At 49.0% G+C, this 17,741-nt stretch overlaps 1 protein-coding gene across 1 annotated transcript in view; it reads left to right on the top strand.

Moving 5' to 3' along the window:
• The window catches only part of CYP4F22 (cytochrome P450 family 4 subfamily F member 22), a 37,164-nt gene extending 22,446 nt beyond the window's left edge, over positions 1-14,718 (top strand). Inside the window, exons 4-13 of the mRNA XM_065932029.1 lie at positions 1,536-1,589; positions 1,692-1,819; positions 2,397-2,518; positions 6,959-7,226; positions 9,498-9,564; positions 9,674-9,803; positions 11,371-11,504; positions 12,396-12,460; positions 13,829-13,911; positions 14,489-14,718. Of these exons, the coding sequence (XP_065788101.1) occupies positions 1,536-1,589; positions 1,692-1,819; positions 2,397-2,518; positions 6,959-7,226; positions 9,498-9,564; positions 9,674-9,803; positions 11,371-11,504; positions 12,396-12,460; positions 13,829-13,911; positions 14,489-14,666 (1,229 nt within the window). The 3' untranslated portion in view covers positions 14,667-14,718. The remainder of the gene's footprint in view (positions 1-1,535; positions 1,590-1,691; positions 1,820-2,396; positions 2,519-6,958; positions 7,227-9,497; positions 9,565-9,673; positions 9,804-11,370; positions 11,505-12,395; positions 12,461-13,828; positions 13,912-14,488) is intronic.
• Positions 14,719-17,741: the final 3,023 nt, after the last annotated feature.

Raw genomic sequence — 17,741 nt, 5'->3', positions numbered from 1 at the left:
GACTAGACGCCCACCTCCCCCTCCAAAGCTGCCTCTTCCCAGAAGTCTGCCTTGACTTCTAGCAGCCCTTTTTTGTGCCTCCCTCTGCTCTTGGCATACATTCTACCTGCTTGCTAATTACATGGCATGCCTCTGCTTCCTTTTTCTACCACACCCAGAGCTCCACCAGGCAGGGCGTGGAGCTGAGCCATCTCTGGGTCCTCAGCATCGCTCATCATGGGTTGGGCACAAAAGGGTGGTGGAAGAGGTGTGTTGAATGGGAGAATGAGTGGACAGGTGGTTGTGCATACAATTGGCCAATTCCTAGGGAGTGTGTGTGTAGGTGGCTGAGTAATATCTCAGGTAAAAGTGACATCACTTGAATTTCAGGTACTTCCTTCCTGCACCCTGCCCATTCTGTCCCAATTCTATTCAGCACATAGAAAGGGAATTCACTCACTCCATCCACCCATCCATCCACCCATCCATCCAATGATCCATCCACCCATCCATTCACCCACCCATCCAATGATCCATCCATCCACCCATCCATCCAATGATCCATCCATTCATCCGTCCAACCACTGATAGTTTTCATTCATTTGTCCTTTGATTGGCTAATTCATTCATACAATAAAAGTTTATTTAGCCCCAATATGCTAGTGATCAACAAGGTCCCTCCCCTCAAGGAACTTGTAACTGATAGATACAAACCAGAGTGACTGATGGGAGAGGGAATGGCATCCAAGTGGAGACAGGAAGAATGAGGAAAGAGTTTTTGAGGCAGAGAGGGTGCCTGGTGGAAAGACTCAGAACCAAGACAGAACATAGTTTTTCAAGAAGCTGAGAAAAGTTCTGTGATGTTAGCAAGTGGAGTGTGTGTGGGGCAAGGGATGGTTGAGGTGGAGGGCAGAGGTATTCTGAGAGTGGTGTGGACTGGGATAGGTCATTCAGAGCTTTGAAAATGGGCTGAGCAACTGTGTTTGAGACTGATGGGTGTGTGGGCAGGAAGGGACATGGTCAGATCTAGAGTCAGTTAAGATCCCCCTGGATCTAGGGTGCAGGACAGACTGGACAGGGAGAGGCTGGAGGCTGGGAGCACAGGAGGTATAATTCAGATGGGCTGAGTTGGCAGAAAAGAAGGGGTGAATTAGGGGAAGAATCAGGTGAAGAAAGCCATTCTGGAGAGAGTGCACAGTCTGGGCAAAGGTTTGGAAGTGAGGGTCAGCATGTGGGGTTATTTGGCATTTGCTGAAGAATAAGAGGGAGAGGAATATGGCAGCCAGATGGGGCCAGGCCTTCAGTGCTAGCCTGAGCTTGAAATGTTTTACGAGGGCAATAGGGAGCCATGGGAGGTGTTTGAGCGGGGGAGTGGGGGCAGTCCTCATGTTTAGATCAGGGTGTTATAAGAATCTCCCTGGGGCTGGTGTGGAGGGTTGGACTGGAGGGGTGAGGTGGGAGGTGAGAGCCCAGAGTGGAGACCCAAGCAGGTCATAAGCAGAGGTCAAGGGTCAGAACCTTGTTTTGAGGCGTCGTCACCTCTTTTCTCCCCACAGCTGCTGTTGCCCCCAAGGATGACCTTTTCTATGGCTTCCTGAGACCTTGGCTGGGTGAGCGCGGGACTGGGTAGGCTGGAGCTGGGGCTTCGGGGAAGAGGAGGCGGGGCCTGAGGTTTCCCGGGGAGGTCCTTAGCCTCAATCTCCTGGGCGTAGGGGATGGGTTGCTGATCAGCCGAGGTGAGAAGTGGAGCCGGCACCGCCGCCTGCTGACACCTGCCTTCCACTTCGACATCCTGAAGCCTTACATGAAGATCTTCAACCAGTGCACGGATACCATGCATGTGAGTCCCAAGGTTTCTTGGGAAGAGGGTATCTGGAAGTGGGGCTGGTTCGGACTCCAGCTCGTGGACAAGTCATGAGATGTCAGGAAGCCTTACTTCCTTTTTTTAAAAAAAAAAAACCCAAAAAACTATTTCCTTATTTTTGACTGTGTCGGATCTTCTTTGCTGCTTCATTGGGCTTTTCTCTGGGTGTGGAGAGCAGGGGCTACTCTCTAGTTGCAGTGCGTGGGCTCCTCATTGGGGGGGCTTCTCTTGTTTCTGAGGACAGGCTCTGTGGGCTTCGGTGATCGTGGCATGTGGGCTCAGTCGTTGCATGCCCTGGTCTCTAGAGCACAGGCTCAATAGATGTGGTGCACAGGCTTAGCTTCTCTGAGGCATGTGGGATCTCCCTGGACCGGAGACTGAACCCACATCTCCTGCATCGGCAGGTGGATTCTTTACTACTGAGCCACCAGGGAAGCCCTCACTTCCTTTACTTATGAAGTGGGCTTGTGGTGAGCTTGCAACTGGGTTATTATCAGCCGGGCTGAAAGGCTGTGGTCTCCATGACCATTTGTCACGTGTCTTTGTCTTCCAGGCTAAATGGCGGCGTCTGGCAGAGGGCACGGAGGTCTCCCTTGACATGTTTGAGCATGTCAGCCTCATGACCCTGGACAGTCTTCAGAAATGTGTCTTCAGCTACAATAGCAACTGCCAGGAGTGAGTATGGCCTCCCTAGGGAACAGAGAGCCAGCTGCTGCGGGGGCAAGGTGACGAGAGGAGAAAGAGAACTCTTAGCTTTTTAGGCATTCCTAGGCTGTTGGTGCTCTGCCAATGACAAGCTGTGTGGTTCTGGGAAACTAACATCACCTCTCTGAGCCTGCTTCCTTATCCCCAAAATGCACATCTCCATTTGGTCCTCATAGTCATTGTAGGGGAATTAAATGAGATAATATGAGTCAATGGCTTGGCACACAGTAGATGCTCAGTGAGTGCTAAGTTTCATTCATTCTTCCATGAAAAGTATGCAGTCTTTGGAAAGAGTCCCTCCCCACACTTTCTGAGCCTCAGTTTTCTGTTTGTAAAATAAGAATGACAGTCCCTGACCTGAGAGATGCTTAAAGGTTAAAATGATGTAGCACTGCCCTGGCACCCAGTAGATGATGAGTGGATATTTGTTGAGTGAATAAGTAAAATGACTATTGCCCTGGTTCATTCATTCATTCACCAAATGTTTGTTGTGCCCCCTACTACGTGCCTGGCACTATGCTAGCTATGGGGGATATGGTGATGAGCACTAACTCTCAGTTCCTTGGAGCTTCTAGTCCAAGTGGGGATGTAAGGAATAAGGGACATAATGACTGTCAAGTTTAAAGCACATAGTAGGTCCTCAACAACAAGCTGCTGACTCTGTTACTCTGGGCCTTGTAGTGGTATTGTTTCAGTTAGGTAAGGTGGAGATGGCCTTCATAATTAATTCATTACTTGATCCAAAAAATATATATTGAGTGCCTGCTATGGCCCAGCTCTAGAGCAGAACACAGTGGTCAACAACACAGACAAGAAACTTACATTTTAGTGGGAAGAGGGGCAGTAACCATGAACAAATAAACAAGAAAGCGGCAGTTGGTGATAAATGCATGAAAACAACAAGCACGCTTAAGAACTGAGGACAGCTCTTGGCAGCTCTGCCCTTTGCAATTTAGTTTTTCTTTTTTTTTTTTTCAAAATAACAGCTCTACTGAGAGGTAGTTGATAGACCATACAATTTACCCGTTTAAATTATACAACCAATGGCTTTTAGTCTACTCACAGAATTGTGCACCCATCACCATAATTGATTTTAGAATATTTTCACTGAGAAGAAACCCTGTATCATTGTATTATTCTTTCATCCCCCACTTCCCACTGCCCTCCAGACATAGGCAATTACTAATCTTCTCTATGTCTCTGTAGATTTGTCTTTTATGGAAATTTCATGTAGATTTTCATAAAATTCATGTAGACACATAATTTCATGTCTGGTTTCTTTCAGTCAATATATTGTTTCCAGATTCACCCATGTTGTAGTTGAATTATCAATAATTAATTTTAAAAATTGTTGAATAACATTCCATTTACCATATAATGTGGCTCAGCGGTAAACAATCCATCTTCAGTGCAGGAAATACAGAAGATGTGGGTTCGATTCCTGGGTCAGGAAGATCCTCTGGAGAAGGAAATGGCAACCCCCTCTAATATTCTTGCCTGGAAAATCCCAAGGACAGAGAAGCCTGGCAGGGTGTAGTCCATGGGGTTGCAAAGAGTCAGATATGACTGAGCAGTTAAATGGCAGTACCCTATAACACCGCGTTTTGCTTATCCAAGCATCTGTTGAAAGACATTAGGGTTATTTCCATTTTGGGGCTATTATGAACAATGCTGCTATAAATATTTGTGTACAAGTTTCTGTGTGAATATTTTAAATTCTCTTGGGTACATACCTAATCACAGAATTACTGGTCTTTATGATAATTCTTTGTTTAATCTTTTTTGGAACTGCCTAACTTTTCCCCAAAATTGGTTGTGGCATTTTACATTCCTACCAGCAGCATGTGCAGGCTCCAGTCTCTCTACGCCCTCAGCAACACTTGTTATTATCTATCTTTTTAATTATTGCCATCTGAGTTGGGGTTAAGTGGTATTTCATTGTAGTTTTTATTTGCATTTCCCTAATGGATAATGTGTTGGAGAAGACTCTTGAGAGTCCCCTGGACTGCAAGGAGATCCAACCAGTCCATCCTAAAGGAGATCAGTCTTGGGTGTTCATTGGAAGGACTGATGCTGAGGCTGAAACTCCAATACTTTGGCCACCTGATGCGAAGAGCTGACTCATTTGAAAGGACGCTAATGCTGGGAAAGATTGAGGGCAGGAGGAGAAGGGGACGACAGAGGATGAGGTGGTTGGATGGCATCACCGACTCGATGGACATGGGTTTGGGTGGACTCTGGGAGCTGGTGATGGACAGGGAGGCCTGGCGTGCTGCGGTTCATGGTGTCGCAAAGAGCTGGACACAACTGAGCAAATGAACTGAACTGAACTGAATGGATGATGGTTAATTTCCCTAATGGTTAGATAGCATCACCAACTCAATGGACATGAATCTGAGCAAACTCCAGGAGACAGTGAAGCCTGGCGTGCTGCAGTCCACAGGGTCACAAAGAGTCAGACACAACTTATCAACTAAAAACAACAATAATGGCTAATACTCTTAAGCATCTTTTCATGTGCTTATGGGCCAGCTGTATGTCTTCTTTGGAGAAATGTCTTTTCATACTCCTTGCCCATTTTAAAGTTGGGTTATTTGTCTTTTTTATTACTGAGTTTTTATTTATCTATTTGGCTGTGCCAGGTCTAAGTCACAGCACACAGGATCTTTGGTCTTCGTGGTGGCATGCAGAACCTTTTAGTCGTGACATGTGAACTCTTAGTCATGGCATGTGGGAGCCAGTTCCCCAACCAGAAATCAAACCTGAGCCTCCTGCTATGGGAGGGCAGAGTCTTAGCAATGGGACCACAGGGAAGTCCTTATTAGTGACTTTTTAAGAGTGCTCTGCATATTTTAGATATAAGCTCCTCATCAGATACATGATTTGCAAACATTTTCTCCCACACTGTGGATTGTAGACATTTAATTTTAGTGATGCTTCATTTATATGGAAGTCCTCATCTCTCTTTGGGCCTGTTTTAAAATGTGCCTAGAATTTAGTTTTATTCAGGTTATGGTGAGGACTACAGATGAGGAAGCAATTGCCATTGAAAAGATAGTTTGTTACTTACCATTTCCAAGAGGGGGGTGGTGGTGTGCCACAAGACACAAGGCTACCCCGAGAAGCACCAGGAGGGAGCATGCAGAAACATTGTCAGGGGGCCTTCTATGGGAAGGAATGGGAAAGGCAGGGTATGCAGGCTTAGGACTGGGTAGTTTTTTTTTTTTTCTAAGTTTTTTAAAAAGTTTGTTTATCGGTGAGACGAGTCTTTGATGTGGGCTCTTGGTTACTGCATGTGGGCTTGCTTTAGTTGCCGTGAGCAGAAGCCACTCTCTTCTGAGTTGCTGCGGTGTGTGGGCTTCTCATTGAGGTGTGTTTTCTTGTTGCAGCTCACAGGCTCTAGACAGCAGGCTTCAGGGGTTGTGGCACAGGCCCTTAGTTGCCCTGAGGCATGTAGGATCTTAGTTCCTGGGCCAGGGATCCGACCTGTGTCCCCTGCATTGGCAGGCAAGTTCTTAACCACTGAACCATCAGGGAAGTCCTAGGGTTGGATAGTTTGAATAATTTAACCTGGCTCTGGGGCAGAGAGGTGCCCCAAGTTATCCAGTGCCTGGCCCTGGGATAATTAAGGTAGGGGTATATTGGTTCAGCCCAATAATGTTTGAAGTATGGACTCTGGATTGGTTGGTTTGCAAAAGAAAGGCATGCTCCTGGTTGAGTCATTTGCTGCCTCTAAGAAACAGCTAGTCCTGGGAGGCGTGGTATCTGTCCAGTCAGTGAGGCTCCAGATGGAAGGACATCCAGAATACAAGGAAATGAACTTTCCTGGTGGTCCAGAGGTTAAGAGTCCACCTGTCAATGCAGGGGTTCAATCTCTGGTCTGGAAATTAAGAGCCCCACAGGCCTTGGAGCAGCAAAGCCTCTGTGCTACAACTACTGAGCTGGTGGACCTAGAGCCTGTTCTCTGCAACAAGAGAAGCCACTACAGTGAGAAGCCTGTGCACTTCAATGAAGAGTAGCTCCCTGCTTGTCACAGTTAGACAAAGTCTGCATGCAGCACTTAAGACCTAGTGCAAGCAAACAAACAAACAAACAAGGAAATAAGAAAATAAAATTAATTCAGGGCTGCTCTTTGTCACCTGGGAGCTTCCCAGGTGACTCAGTGGTAAAGAACCTGTCTGCCAATGCAGGAGACTTGGGTTCGATCCCTGAGTTGTGAAGATCTCCCAGAGAAGGAAATGGCAACCCACTCCAGTACTCTTGCCTGGAGAATCTCATGGACAGATGAGCCCAAGGGGTCACAAAAAGTCGGACACAATTTAGCAACTGAACAACAACTCCGTCACCTGCCCATTGAGAGAGGGAGCTTGTCTGAGGGCCTATGCTCAGGTCCCTTTTTCTCCCTGGCAGGAAGATGAGTGATTACATCTCGGCCATCATTGAGCTGAGTGCCCTGGTGGTCCGGCGCCAGTACCGCGTGCATCACTACCTCGATTTCATCTACTACCGCACGGCTGATGGGCGGCGCTTCCGGCAGGCCTGCGACATCGTGCACAGCTTCACCACAGAGGTCATCCAGGAGCGGCGGCGGGCGCTACGCCAGCAGGGGGCTGAGGCCTGGTTTCAGGCCAGGCAGGGCAAGATGTTGGACTTCATTGACGTGCTGCTTCTGGCCAAGGTGAGATGGGGACCCTGGAGGGTGGGCTCTTGCTTGGGACAGTTTCCTCTTGAGTTGCCATAACTGTGGAAAATCCAAACTAAGGTGGATCTCAGGTGGTGTTAGTGGTAAAACATCTGCCTGCAGTGCAGGAGATGCAAGAGACACAGGATCGATTCCTGAGTCAGGAAGATCCCCTGGAGAAGGAAATGGCACCTCACTCCAGTATTCTTGCCTGGGATGTCCCATGGACAGAGGAACCTGGTGGGCTACAGTCCATGGGGTCGCAAAGAGTCGGGCGTGACCGAGTGCACACACATACAATGTGGATCTAGAATGTAAGCAGATGTAGGACACGTGAGACTGTATTCATTTGCTACATCTGCAATGGGGTTTCCCAGGTGGTGCAGAGGTAAAGAATCTGCCTGCCAGTGCAGGAGACGCAAGAGCTGCAGGTTTGATCCCTGGGTTGGGAAGATCCCTTGGAGAAAGGAATAACTACTCTCTCCAGTATTCTTGCCTGGAAAATTCCATGGACAGAGGAGTGGTGGGCTACAGTCCATAGGGTTGCAAAGAGTCAGACATGACTGAGCAACTGAGCACAGATTTGCCATAAAAAAAGCACCACTGACACTGGGTGGTTTATTTATTTACTTATAGTATTTAAAGTGTTATTTTATTTATTTTTTTGGCTGATCTTTGTTGCTGTGTGCAGGCTTTCTCTGTGGTGAGTAGGGGCTACTCTTCATTGCCATGCACAGGCTTCTCCTTGCGGTGGCTTAGCATGTGGGATCTTCCAGGAACAGGGATTGAATTGTCCCCTAACTGGCAGGTAGATGCATATCCAATGGACCACCAGGAAGTCCCAACATTGGGAGGTTAAATGGTAGAAGGCAGCCTTCTCAGTCTGGAGGTTAGAACTCTGAGATCACGGTCATGGCAGGGTTGGTTTCTTCTGAGGCCTGTCTCCTTGGCTTGTAGCTGGCTGTCTTTACCTGTGTCTTCACATGATCTCTCCTCTGTATGTGTCTGTCCTCAGCTCTTCTTCTTATAAGGACACCAGTCACACTGGATTAAGGCCCACACTGATGACCTCATTGTAACTTAATTACCTCTGCAAAAGCCTTATCTCCAGATAAGGTTACATTTTGCAGTTAGGATTTTAACTCATGGGTTCTGGAGTGGGGGTGGGGAGGGACACAATTCGGCCCTTGGCATTAACAAAGACCTTGGAGAAATGGGACACTTGCAGAGATAGGTGGTCACCTGTTTGTGATGCTTCTGTGGAGTTTCTGAGCAGCGCCTGGCTTTTGGATTCAGACGGTCCTGGATGCTAGTTTTAGCTCTACCACTTCATGGATATTTGACCTTAGTCTTCCCTCTGAGCCTCAGTTTCCTCATTTACAACATGATGATCATAAGATCTGATCGTGAGATTTTGTCAGGCCTCCGGCAGGATGCTTGGTGATGGGAACTGCCGAAGAAACGCAAACTCCCTTCTTCCTCTCACTTATGGCTCTCTTTCCCTCTTTGTTGGACAAGTTGCATATCTCTTTCTGCTTGGGCTTCCCTGATGGTCAGATGGTAAGGAATCCGCCTGCAATGCAGAAGACCTGGGTACAATCCCTGGTTCAGGAAGATACCCTGGAGAAGGGAATGGCAACCCACTCCAGTATTTTTGCTTGGAGAATTCCATGGACAGAGGAGCCTGGCAGACTACAGTCCATGGGGTGGCAAAGAGTCAAGACATGACTGAGTGGCTAACACACACACACCTGCCTGGAATCCTTTCCCTTGCAGCTTGACTTAAGAGAAAGAGGTGGGTGTCTTTAAAAAAAATATATTCATTTATTTACTTATTTATTTATTTGGCTGCGCTGGGTCTTAGTTGCAGCATGTGAGATCTCTTTAAACATTTTATTTGTTGATTTTTGGCTGTGCTGGGTCTTTGTTGCTGCTCAGGGTTTCTCGAGTTGCAGCAGCTGGAGGTTCCTCTTCGTTTTGGTGTGTAGGCTTCTCATTGTGGTGGCTTCTCTTGTTGCAGAGCATGGGCTCTAGGCATATGGGCTCTAGGCATGTGGGCTCAGTAGTTATGGTACATGGCTGAGTTGCTCCCCGGCATGTGGGATCTTCCGGGACCAGGGATTGAACCCGTGACACCTGCATTGGCAGGCATATTCTTAACCACTGGGCAACCAAGGAAGTCCTGAAGTGGGTGTCTTAACTTTGGAAGAACTCCTAGTTTGTGGGAGGTGAGACAAAATGAGCTGAGCAGTCTATTGCCCATTCCAGGATGAAGATGGAAAGGAACTCTCAGATGAGGACATCCGAGCTGAGGCAGACACCTTCATGTTTGAGGGTGAGGATGTGGGGTGAGGCTAGGGAAGGATGGGAAAGGGCCCCATTGTCTGAGGACAGCGTCTCTTACCTTCAGGCAGCCTCCATTTAGGCTCCTCATCTGCCTACAGGTCATGACACAACATCTAGTGGGCTATCCTGGGTACTGTTCAACTTGGCCAAGTATCCAGAGTACCAGGAGAAGTGCCGAGAAGAGATCCAGGAAGTCATGAAAGGCCGGGAGCTGGAGGAACTGGAGTGGTCAGTCTCGGGTCCCGGGGATGTTGGGGGCAGGTTGAGTTTAGAGCCTTGAGTATTAATCTCTCTACCACTTACTGTCTGTCTAACCTTAGACAAGTCACTTAAACTCCTTGAATTTAAGTTTCTTCAACTGTAAAGTGGGGATGACAGTAATGCATAGGCATTCTTCATAGTGCAGGAATTCTTAGTTGGGAGTGTCTTAGTCAGCAATGGTTGCAATAATGCTGTGTAACAAACAGTTCCCAAGCTCAGTGGTTTGCAGCAGGCATTTATTTGTTGTCTGCACATATTTTTTTGCTCTCATCTACATATTTCTCTTATTACTGCTGAGCTTCACTGAGTTGAATAGGTTTGTTTCCAAGCTGAGGTTTGAATTCAGATCTGTCCTATATGTCTCCTCATTCTCCTTGGACCAGCAGCCATACTGGACACGGTCCTCTCAAGGCAGACTCCAGAAGCACAAAGAATCACACAGTTAAAAACCTCTGCTTGCATTGTAACATTCTATTAGCTAAAGCTTATCACTGGGCTGATCCCAGCATGAGTGGGGTGTGACATATACTCCATCCATCCGAGCCAAAGGTACTCAGAATCGCATGGTAAAGGGCCTGGTGCATAATTCCACTGTAGTGGGGAAGTGTAAGAATCAGGAATAATAATCCAGCTTACTTCAGATGTGTGCTGTGTGGAGCTGATTCTGGGTGATACAAAGAAAACACAGCATTAAAAAAGAAAAAGAAAAGAAAACACAGCATTATGCAGCATCAAACAACTAGAAAGCTCTTTTTGGTTCATTATCAGTCATTTGGATTATGACCTCAGGGAGACACTTTCAGTTGATGCCATCTTACGTTGATGCCCTCTTACGTTGATACCATCCTACACCTTACTAATCCTTGCTCATCTGTCTTGTTAAGGAAGGGAGAAGATGCCTCAGGCTCTGAGAACAGGCAGGAGGTGGTATCTAGCCAGAACTCAATACCTCTCTTCTGTTGTCTCAGTGGTGTTTATATTTATGGATCTCTTTATACCAGGGATGCCATTTGCCCTTTGTGGTAGCAGCACAAAATTTCTTTGAAAGATAGCCTGTTAGTGTAGAGAAAACAACCTAATCAGGAACAGTTATAATTAATCTAATGTTGGGCCCTGAAGTCCAAAGGAAAAAAATTAATATAGTAAAAGGAGATGATGTGTGGGTTTATAAATACTGAAGTTGATCCATTCAGGCTGGTAAATCGCAGCTACTCCAGGTCTCTCTGTTTGTCCTGGCACATCCCCGGGGTGCCCCCTGACCTCCACACAATTCGTCAGTTAGAGAATTAATGCTGGGCTCAAAGACATCCAGCCAGGGCTGCTCTGATTGGTCAGGGAGCAGATATTTTATCTGTTGAGGATTAGAGGTGTGTGTAGGACATAACTGCAAATGCCTGAAGTTGGGTGAAGTCTGAAATCCTGGACTGGTTTTCTGCAGTTGCTCCTCATAGCCTATGCACATGTGTGTGTGTCTCAGGGGAGGCGGTGGCACCATGGCCAGGCCTCTAGTCACCCACTGTTCCGCATTCCCCAGGGACGACCTGACCCAACTGCCCTTCACCACTATGTGCATCAAGGAGAGCCTCCGCCAGTTCCCACCTGTGACCCTGATTTCCCGCCGCTGCACGGAGGACATCAAGCTCCCAGATGGACGCATCATCCCCAAAGGTGCCCCCTTTGTGCTCCCTGTTGCCTGCGGGGGTCTGGCCATGCCTGCCCCAGGTGCATTATCCTTGTAGGCAATTTATAGCCTGTTGCTTCTGGGGGTGGTGAGGAGATCCAGTTGTGTGTGTGTATTGGAGAGATAGAGGTGGGTGGATCTAAGCAGAAAGGAAGGAGTAGGTATGATGGGGTGGGCCCTGTGAGAGTGTAGGTAGAGAAGGATAGGCTTCATTCTGTTGCCAGATATCCCCTGGAGACTAAGTCCTGTCCTGGGTGAGGCTGGGCATCTAGTGAAGCCTCATCCCCAGGTCCAAGCCTTGAGTACCACCCAGTCTAGGGAAGATACAGCAGGGCACGGATGTTCCCAGTCACATGGGGTGAGGGATGGGCTACAGGGAGGGACGGGGACTGGAGCAGCCCCAGATAAGGAGCGATGACTGTATCTGGCATGGAATGCAGGGAGAGCTGCCTGGAAGAGGGAACATGAGAGGTGAGTCTTGGGAAATGAAAGAGAGAACATGTTTATGGAGCACAGCCTCAGGGTACAGATAGTGAAAGAACTTGAATGCATGGTTGAGGCACTTGAACTTGATCCTCGGGGTAATAGGGAGCCATGGGAGGTATTTGAGCTATGGAGGAGCAATGTCAGATGTGTGAGTGAGAAAGATCTTGTGTGGCCAGGATGACAGCTAGGATGAAGGCTATGGGGACCTCTAATGGAGAAGCAAGGCAGTGGATGGTGAAGAAGTTTTTAAGGAAGGATGGGCAGGAAAGGGTGGCAGATGGCTTGTGGAAATTGCATGGCTCTGGAGAGAGCTGGGGGAGGGGTAGGTCTCCAGAGGAGGTCCTGGTTTCCCTCATTTCCAATGACCCCACTCACCCTTCCCCTCCCCACAGGAATCATCTGCCTGGTTAGCATCTATGGAACCCACTATAACCCTGTAGTGTGGCCGGACTCCAAGGTGAGCTCCTGCCCCAACCCTCCCTTCTCTCATCTTCTTCCTCCTAAGACCTTGGTCAGCAAGGCCTCCCCTCTTCTCCTCCCCAAGGAGCCAGATGGTAGGGCTGAGTGCAGGGCTTGAGTACTTCCCCCCGCCCCATTTATTCACCCATTCACTGTTAATTTATTATATCTACAATTTCTTTTTTTTTTTTTTTACTTTTTGACTGCACTGTGTGGCATGTGGGCTTTTAGTTTCCTGATCAGGGATTGAACCCACGCTCCCTGCAGTGGAAGCGCAGAGTCCTAACTGCTGGACCGCCAGGGTTCAGTTCAGTTCAGTCACTCAGTTGTGTCTGACTCTTTGCGACCCCGTGGGCTGCAGCACACCAGGCTTCCCTGTCCATCACCAGCTCCTGGAGCTTATTCAAACTCATGTCTATCAAATTGGTGATGCCATCCATCCATCTCATCCTCTGTCGTCCCCTTCTCCTCCTGCCTTCAATCTTTCTCAGCATTGGGGTCTTTTCTAATGAGTCAGCTCTTTGCATCAGGTGGCCAAAGTATTGGAGCTTTAGCATCGGTCCTTCCAATGAATATTCAGGATTGATTTCCTTTAGGATTGACTGGTTGGATCTCCTTGCAGTCCAAGGGACTCTCAAGAGTTTCCTCCAACACCACAGTTCAAAAGCATCAATTCTTCAGTGCTCAGCTTTCTTTATTGTCCAGCTCTCACATCCATACATGACTACTGGAAAAACCATAACTTTGACTAGATGGACCTTTGTTGGCAAAGTAATGTCTCTGCTTTTTGATGTGCAGTCTAGGTTGGTCATAGCTTTTCTTCTAAGGAGCAAGCATCTTTTAATCTCAAGGCTACAGTCACCATCTGCAATAATTTTGGAGTCCAAGACTGCCAGGGAAACCTCAACAAATCTTTATTGAGCATCTACTGTGTACAGGGCACTGAGGGCCCTCTGGGGCACTCTGTCTTTGCTCTCACAGAGCAGACAGTGAAGTGAGGAGGAAGAAAATAAGCAAATAAATAAGATCATTTTGAACTGTGATACATACACAAGGGAAACAAAAACTGACCTGGGTTGGGGGAGAGCAGTTTAGCTCACACAGTGAGGATAGTCCATACCAAAGAAGAGATGGGTGAGCTAAAACTGAAAATGTTCACACTTTAAAGTGTGAGGAGCAGGGAAAACTGTGTCCCATGTGGAGGAAACTGCCAGTGCAAAGGTCCTGTGGTGGAAATGGAAAGGAGGCGGGTGTGGCTGAACCTCTTGGTCCAGTTGGTCTGGCCCCCAGAGGTTGAGGGAGGGAACCATGCTGGGACGGCCAGAACCAGGCCCCCTTAACTCCCCCCCAATCTACTTCTGCCTAGGTGTACAATCCCTATCGCTTTGATCCAGACAACCCACAGCAGCGCTCCCCATTGGCTTATGTGCCCTTTTCTGCAGGACCCAGGTAACTTTTATTTCCCCCAATCCAAGTGAAGTGTAGGAGGAACATCAAGGCCAGTGGAAGGTCAGGGATGTGCCTGTTACGGGCAGAAACCATTGGGGGTGTCCTGTCCACCAACCTGGTACCCTTTTTGTGCCCTCAATACATCAGGAAGCCCCCAAATCAGACCCTACTATATCATCCAGGGTATCAGATATCTACTCTATGCCAAGCCCTGGGTTCTGGGCTCATGTGCTCTTAATGGCTCTATGATGCCTTTGTCCGTGAGTTGAAGCTCCCAGTGTATGTTAGTCGTTTAGTCATGTCCAACTCTCTGTGACCCCATGCACTGTAGCGCGCCAGGCTCCTCTGTCCATGGGATTCTCCAGGCAAGAATACTGGAGCGGGTTGCTATGCCCTCCTCCAAGGGAACTTCCTAACCCAGGGATCGAACCCAGATCTCCAGCATTGCAGGCAGATTATTTACTGTCTGAGCTACCCGGGAAACACTGAGGCTCCGAGGGGGAAGTCATTTCACCCCATCCCGGGGACCCCGCTCACACAGCGGCTGAGTCTGAGCCCCCTGTCCTCCTTCCACCAGGAACTGCATCGGACAAAGCTTCGCCATGGCCGAGATGCGCGTGGTCGTGGCGCTGACGCTGCTGCGCTTCCGCCTGAGTGTGGACCGAACGCGCAAGGTGCGGCGGAAGCCCGAGCTCATTCTGCGCACGGAGAACGGCATCTGGCTCAAGGTGGAGCCGCTGCCTCCGTGGGCCTGAAGGTCGGCGCACCCCTGCTGATCCCGGGGGCCCAAGCCCCGCCCAGAGAGGCCTAGGTCCCGCCCCCGAGGGCCCAGGCCCCACCCCCAAGAGCCTGAGGGCATAGACCACGCCCCCCGGAAGTCAGGCTCAGTTGCTGGAGGACCGGACTCCTCCCGTTAAGCAGCCCGATGGTGCAGGTCACACCCACTCAAGGCAAGGTTCTGCCTCTGAAGGGTCTGATCCCGCCCCTTGAGGTCGAGATCCCGCCCCCTTGAGTGCCAGTTTCCGCCCTCTTGTTTGAGGGACCTGGATTGGCCACCTTTCCTTGGGCTCAGGCCCCGCCCCAGCATCTCTCGAATTCCGATGTTCAGGCCCCGCCTACTGAACCTTCTGAGGACCAAGGATAGATACCTTAGGCCTCTAGGCTACAAGCTCAGTCTACCTCAGACCTCGGCTGGCTTTTAAATTGAAGACTTGAAAACTGGAGCCTGAGATCAGAACCTTGAACTCGAACATCACCTTCTTGAGGCCCCCAGCTCACATGGATGAACTCCAGAGCCTGCATCCCAGGGCCCAGGAAGTTTATTGTTGACTTGTAAGCCCAGACTCTCCCTCTCAAGCCCAGGATGTTTGTTGCTGACTTGTAAGCCCAGACTCTCCCTCTCAAGGCCCTTCCTTCTTCCCTTGCTCAAAACCCCTTTGGCGAGTGTCCTGAATTTTGTAGAATATAAGCAAAGGATGCAGACAGCTCCCATCACCCACTCCCTAGCCAGATCAGATCCTTACACCTGGATTCCAGCAAGGAATTGAGGGGTCCTGGACAGCTGGGAAGTTGTGGGCTAGGAGGCTGGGAAGCCATTTGTCTTCGGACATAAACTTGGGCTTTTTGGGACAGTTTGTGCGTTCGTTTATTTCAACATGTGCATGTGTGCTAAGTCTCTTCAGTCGTGTCCGACTCTTTGCGACCCTGTGGACTGTAGCCTGCCAGGCTCCTCTTCATGGCATTCTCCAGTCAAGAATAACCAGAGTGGATTGCCATGCCCTCCTCCCGGGGATCTTCCTAGTCCAGGGATCAAAACCCTTTTGTCCCCTGCATTGGCAGATGCGTTCTTTACCATTAGTGCCAACTGGGAAGCCCGTTATTTCAACATACTGCTTAGTAAGTGTCCAATGGCACTGGGCTGGTAGCACACCACCAGGCAAATCCCTGCCCTCAGGAGGATGGAGGACATGTGTTGGACAAATAATTCCATGGGTAACTATTTACAACCTGTGACAAGTGCTGCAAAAGAGAGGCTTTGGTGCTGGGCAAGCATAGCAGGGGATGGAGGGTGGCTCAAGGAGAGCTACTCTGATGCTGAAGCTGGAGTAGAAGTTGAGTGTCGAGAAGGGAGTGAAGTGCATTCCAGGAAGCAAGAACAGCATCTGCAAATGTCCTGGGGTGGGAGAGTGTGGTGTGCTCATGGAACTCACAAAGGGAGTAGGGTGGCTGGCTCTGGGGAGTGGGGCTGGAATGGAGGAAGGGTGGGCAGGGCCCAGCGGTGCAGGGTCTTTGGGCCATGTCACAGTACAGGTTTTATGCAGAGGGTGTGTGTGTATTTGTGTGTGCGCGCTAAGTCGCTTCAGTTGTGTCTGACACTTTGGAACCCCATGGACTGGAGCCAACCTGACTCCCCTGTCCATGGGATTCTCCAGAATACTGGAGTGGGTTGCCGTTTCCTACTCCAGGGGATCTTCCTGACCCAGGGATTGAACCCAAGTCTCTTGTGCCTCCTGCGCTGGCAGGCAGATTCTTTACTACTGCACCACCTCCTGTAGAGGTGGGACGATGACAGTGACTACAATAATCATGTTAATTCATTGCATATTTTTTTGAGCATCTGCTGTGAGCCAGGGAGTGTTTGAGTCCTTGCATCACTGACATTTTGGTGGTGGTGGTAGTGGGGGAAACAGATGACAGTTGATAAACAAGCAAATAAATAAGTAAATTCACACAACCTTGGAGGTCACTGTATGGATTTTGAGTTTCACTGTGACAGAAATCGGGAGCCGTGGAGGGTTCTGAGCAAAAGAGGGACAAGATTTGTCTTACAGGGACTTCCCTGGTGGTCTAGTGGCTAAGACTGCTCCATGCTCCTAATGCAGGGACACAGGTTTGATCCCTGGTCAGGGAACTAGATAGCGTGTGCCACAACTAAGAGTTCACAGGTTGCAACTAGAGATTCTGCATGCCAGAAAACAGAAGTTTGAAGATTCTACATGCTGCAACTAAGACCTGGAGCAGCCAAATAAATAAACAAATATTAAAAGAATGTTATCTGACAGTTGCGGGTTGCTATGTTGAATAGAGACTGTGGCGAGGATGGGATGAAGGAAATCGGATTGGTTGGGGGGGGGGGCGGTGAGATGGGGTGGTGAGATGATGGTGGCTCTGCCCAAGCTGGGGGCTGTAGAAGCGACTAGTGGTGGTTGGATTGTGATGAGAAATGATTGTTTCATCATGGTCATACTGGCAGGTCTGCAGATAAATGGAATGTGGGGTTTGGGAGAATGGGACAACACCAGGTTTGGGTCTGTGGTGGTTTAGTCACCAAGTTGTGTCCGACTCTCTGTGACCCCATGCACTGTAGCCCACCAGGCTCCTCTGTCCATGGAATTTTTGAGGCAAGAATACTGGAGTGGGTTGCCATTTCCTTCTCCAAGGGATCTTCCAGACCCAGGAATCGAACCCAGGTCTCCTGCATTGCAGGTGTATTCCTGCATTGCAGGTGGATTCTTTACCAACTGAGCTACGAGGGAAGACCAGGTTTGTGTCTGAGCACCTGGAAAGATGGAAATGCTATCAATTGAGATGGAGAATCCCAAATGGAGTGTGGTGGGGTTTTTTTTTGGGGGGGGGGGATGGGGGAGGTGGTTTGAGATCAGCATGTTTGTTTGGGCCGGGGTAGTTGGAGAAGGCAACCTGGCTGTTGGATAGATGGGTTCTAAATCTGGACGAGTCCAGGGCTGGTGATGTACATCTGGGGAGGCTCAGTGTTTAGATGTTGTTTAAAAAGTCTCAGGGCGAGGAGGGATCCCTTGGTGTGTGGTGTG

Source organism: Muntiacus reevesi, chromosome 1 (assembly GCF_963930625.1).
Source record: "Muntiacus reevesi chromosome 1, mMunRee1.1, whole genome shotgun sequence".
Classification (NCBI taxonomy): Eukaryota; Metazoa; Chordata; class Mammalia; order Artiodactyla; family Cervidae; genus Muntiacus; species Muntiacus reevesi.
This window is presented reverse-complemented; position numbering and strand designations above follow the sequence as displayed.